The 4,194-nt window shown below is 41.6% G+C and overlaps 1 protein-coding gene across 2 annotated transcripts in view; it reads left to right on the top strand.

Annotated features, from left to right (window-relative positions):
* The window catches only part of LOC108446679, a 46,732-nt gene that overhangs the window by 37,039 nt on the left and 5,499 nt on the right, over nt 1-4,194 (top strand). For both annotated transcript variants that reach the window (XM_017733943.1, XM_017733944.1), the window contains exons 42-45: nt 512-625; nt 1,012-1,140; nt 1,622-1,783; nt 3,465-3,629. In XM_017733943.1, the coding sequence (XP_017589432.1) occupies nt 512-625; nt 1,012-1,140; nt 1,622-1,783; nt 3,465-3,629 (570 nt within the window). The remainder of the gene's footprint in view (nt 1-511; nt 626-1,011; nt 1,141-1,621; nt 1,784-3,464; nt 3,630-4,194) is intronic.

Genomic DNA, 4,194 nt, shown 5'->3' with positions numbered 1-4,194 from the left:
GTAGGGAAAAAGAGGAGGAGGAACTCCACAAACCATCCTTCAAGATCAAATACTACAGTATAATTTCCATCTGACTGCACTGTGTGGATCATTGCAGCTGCTGAGGCTGAAGACTTTCAGCAATAAGCTGTGCCAGCAGTGCAGTGTTTGTTCATCTGAAGCCCTTTGGTGCTCAGGGGTGTTTGCACAACACTCAGGATGGTTCCAGAATCGTATTCAGAGGAATAAATTCTCTTGTAGGGTCATTATTGCAGTTGTGCCATTAATTGCTTTGCATGACAGACCCCAGGCAGCTTCCAGAGAGGGTAACAAAAGCCTTCCATGGCCTTGGTTGTGGAAGTGTAGCTTCCCTGTGTTTGTCTCAGGTTTGGAGCTTCCAGGCCACAGATTTCCACTGAGTTTTAACATGGATCTGTCACAGCTTTCACTGTGGCTCTGTTTTCTTCCACTGGATGGGGGTCATTCTGCTGGTTCTAGTCTTGCTGCTGGACAAATCTTTCTCTGCTTTCAGCTGCAGGTCTCAGGAAATGCTGGGCAGCCTGCTCACCTCCAGCTGAGCCTGGAGGATAAATCCAGGATGGACATCACTGCCTGGGGTGGCTGTGTGACACTCACTGCAGGTCAGGTATGAGTTTTGCAGCCTTGGAACGGATGAGTGTAGCCAAATTCCTGTGTTCAGTCCTCACAGAATGACTTTTTTTCTGTACTTGTTACCATATGAAAGCCTTGAAGTCAACCATTTTGTGTCTCAGAGGAAGAAAAATAAACCCTGTGAAAAATTCTGTTTCATGTTGTCAGACATGGTTGTACTTGGGCAGCAGCTTTCCCTGAGGACAGACCTGTCAGCCCCGTAGGTTTCTTGGGAGAGACTGAAGCAGTGTTTTATGGATATAGACCATCCAGAGGTTCTCACAGGGTGTGTTTTTGCCCAGGAAACCTATTGCCCTAGGATATACTGAATACTTCTTTTAAAAAATTACTTATATGTGTCAATTTTTTCCACTTTTCCAGCTTCAGAGAATAGTAAGCGTGGAACACCTGCATGCATGCGGGTCTCTCGAGCAAAGACCTACATTATTTAATGAATACCTCAATCTGAACTGGGATGACAAAAAATTCAAACACAATTTCACATATGAGGTAAGAGAAGGCAGTTATTTGTATCTGACAGATACTTGTATCTGTTGACTCACCATTTTCATGGAAGCTGTTCTCAGTAGATGAGAAATTATTTTGATTTTAGAGGTAATGTTGAGTGGATTTTAAGAAAGCTTCTGTAGAGCACCATTTTCGGTGAGATACATTATTTCACTTTACCGTTTACATATCTCTCTACACAGGAAGAAAGCTAAATGGAGGATAGTTAAGAAAGAAAGGGTTCTTACAAACTAGAGGCCTCACCTGTGCAGTAAATTTGCAAACCTTGTAGGACAGGGACCAGTAACAAAGCTGATAAGCCAAAACATTGTCAAGTGGAAATGTTATGTTTTGGAAATGTTACATTAAAATCCTGAAGCTACTGGAATAACAAAAGCCAGCCTGGGGATGGGATGAGTGGGTTCCAAGGAGTGTCTAAGATCCTGCTGTCATCTTTTAACTTTGTTTTCTTGGTTCATTGCAGAGAAATCAACTCTTGTATCCTGATAAGTTTCAGTTAGAAGCTGTTCTGGAAAATATTTTCCTGACCCCATGTACCAAACAGAAGATTCTGAGTAAAATAGAAACAAACTACTGCTCTTGCCTGGATTACTATACAAGCTTTGAGTTCTGTGACCTTCCAAATGTAAGTTTGACATAAACACATTGAACTTACTTCACTCTAAATGTAATTGCTCATTTGGAGACTTAGTTTTCCTCAGCTGCAACTCTTCACAAGAATTACCATACTTCTGTAACTTAAACAAATAAATAAACAGTGTCTTTTGAGGGACTGAGGCAGAAAGGCTCTGTTTGCCACTGTAGTGTATTCTATAGGTCCTTTTATGGTTGTAAACCTCACTTCCTCCATGTTCTTTCTTTCCTCTTCCTCTTTCAGAAGTCTTTTAATTTCACGTTTCTGGGGAATACCAAAACAGGCTCATAAGTGATCAAAAAGAAAACTAGAGAGGAGTAAAAGTGCTTTCCTTCACCTGTGGGTAAAAGTTTGCTGGTTTTTATGATTGCTCTGCTGGTAGTTGATGGATTTTTGAACTGTAACATAACCTTATTTTTCTATTACACACATAAACTGAAGGCCCATCTATGATCTTCCTTAGGCACATGCTGGACCTCAGAGCTGCTTGTAGAGACTCACAACAAACACAGAACTTGGAACTTGCAATAAATGTTTCTCTCGAGTTTCCAGTGGCTGAAACACATCTTGGTTTCCTTATTTACTGTCAGAGCAGGTCACACTTTGTTAGCAACAGGAAAACTTTTTCCCAGACCAAGGTGTGATAGGACCTGCCTATAATGCAAAGAATGTATATGCAAGCCACTCCAGAAGCAGGTGCCTCTGTATTTTTGGACCACCTCTTCAAAGGCATCATGGTTTAGGCCCAGCTGGAAATTAAGCACCACAGACACTCACTCAACCCCCTCTCTCTCTCTCCTCCCTGTGGAATGGGGAGGACAATCAAAAGTGAAACTTGTATGTTGAGATAAGAACAGTTTAATAATTGAAAACAAAGTAAAATACAATAATAATAGTTAATACTACTACCAGTAGTAGTAGTAGTGGTAATAACAAAAAGGAAAAACACTAAACAAAGTGATGCACAACACAATTGCTCATCACCTGCTGCCTGATGCCAGACCCCCCTTCCCAAACCCAGATTTGCCCCTTCTGGGTAACTCCCCCCAGTTTATGTACTGGACATGATATTCTGTGGTGTGGAATATACCTTTGGCCAGGTTGGGTCATCTGTCCCAGCTGTGCTTTTGTGCACCTCCTCACTGGCAGAGCAGGAGACAAACGCACATCAGTCTCCTTGACTTAGGATAAACACAACTGAGCAAAACACAAAATATCTGTGTATAACCAACCCCATTCCCATTCCAAATCCAAAACTCAGCACTGTGCCAGCTATTGAGAAGAAATTAACTCTATCCCAGTTGAAACCAGGACAATATTCACCTCACCTCCCATGCACCCCCAACTTTATCAAAATGTCTGGCTAGAGTAGCTGAGAAATGTAGGAGCAAAAACATTGGACATTTTAACAAAATACAGTTCTCTTGCAACTGTTCCTCTGGTCTTCAGCTGTAATCACAGAACATGCTTTGTTATAGCACAGAAACTGAAGCTGTAATGAAGACAGTGCTGTGAGGAGCAGGAGGATGTGCTGGTTTCTGAAACTACAAGTTTTGTTCATGCTGTAATTTCATGAGAAATGTTGTCACTGTACAACTTCTCAGTACTCAAAGTAGAGCCCATTTGTCTGGAAGAATTTGGAATCTTTAACACCTTTTTTGTGCATACTTAGGTAATTGTTTTATCTGGAAAGCACCAGCTCAACAAAGATGACATCATTTTGCAGTCAGAGGGCAGATTCCACCTTGCTGGTCACGGGAGAGATGAGGGGTTGATTGGAGTATCCATAAAGAATCAGAGCACTGCTGATGTGAAGAATTATTCTTTGGAAATTGAAGTGAGTTTCTATTTTATTTTACTTGCACTGGGGTTTGGTTTTTAAAGGCCTGCTGCCATCTATCTCCCAAACGGATCAGGTGCAGGCAGTGACTGTAAAACAGCAGGCAACACAAAACACTCCTGGTTTCTTTAGTGCTGTCTCTAAAGCAGCAGTTAGGCAGTGTCCATGTGGTGTGACCGACATACAAAGGAAAGCACCAACATTAGTTCTTTGCAGAGCTGTCACAAATGTAGTAAGCGTGTTTCTAGTGGAGTGTATCAATTTTAAGAGGCTGTGTGCTGTTATAACTTCCCTTCAGCGTAACTGCTCTGTTGTGTGAGGTATGGGGTTTTCACCTTGTCAGAAGAGGGAAACAAAATACAATGCTTACACAAAGCATCATTTGCCAGAAAAAAGAACTGGCAAAAAAAGAACTAAAAAAGGCACAGAACAGCTCATATGATGCTCATTCCGAGAAAAATATCTTCCTTTTTCTCTACCCCCTTCCCCCAATTTTGCATTTGTTTTTAATTTCCTGTGAAATCAATATGGTGGAGAGGCAGATGGAGACAACAGAGTGAGG

This window comes from Corvus brachyrhynchos, unplaced genomic scaffold (assembly GCF_000691975.1).
Source record: "Corvus brachyrhynchos isolate BGI_N302 unplaced genomic scaffold, ASM69197v1 scaffold5, whole genome shotgun sequence".
Taxonomy (NCBI): domain Eukaryota; kingdom Metazoa; phylum Chordata; class Aves; order Passeriformes; family Corvidae; genus Corvus; species Corvus brachyrhynchos.
Note: the sequence above shows the minus strand (reverse complement) of the source record. Positions and strands in the feature narration are given on the sequence as shown.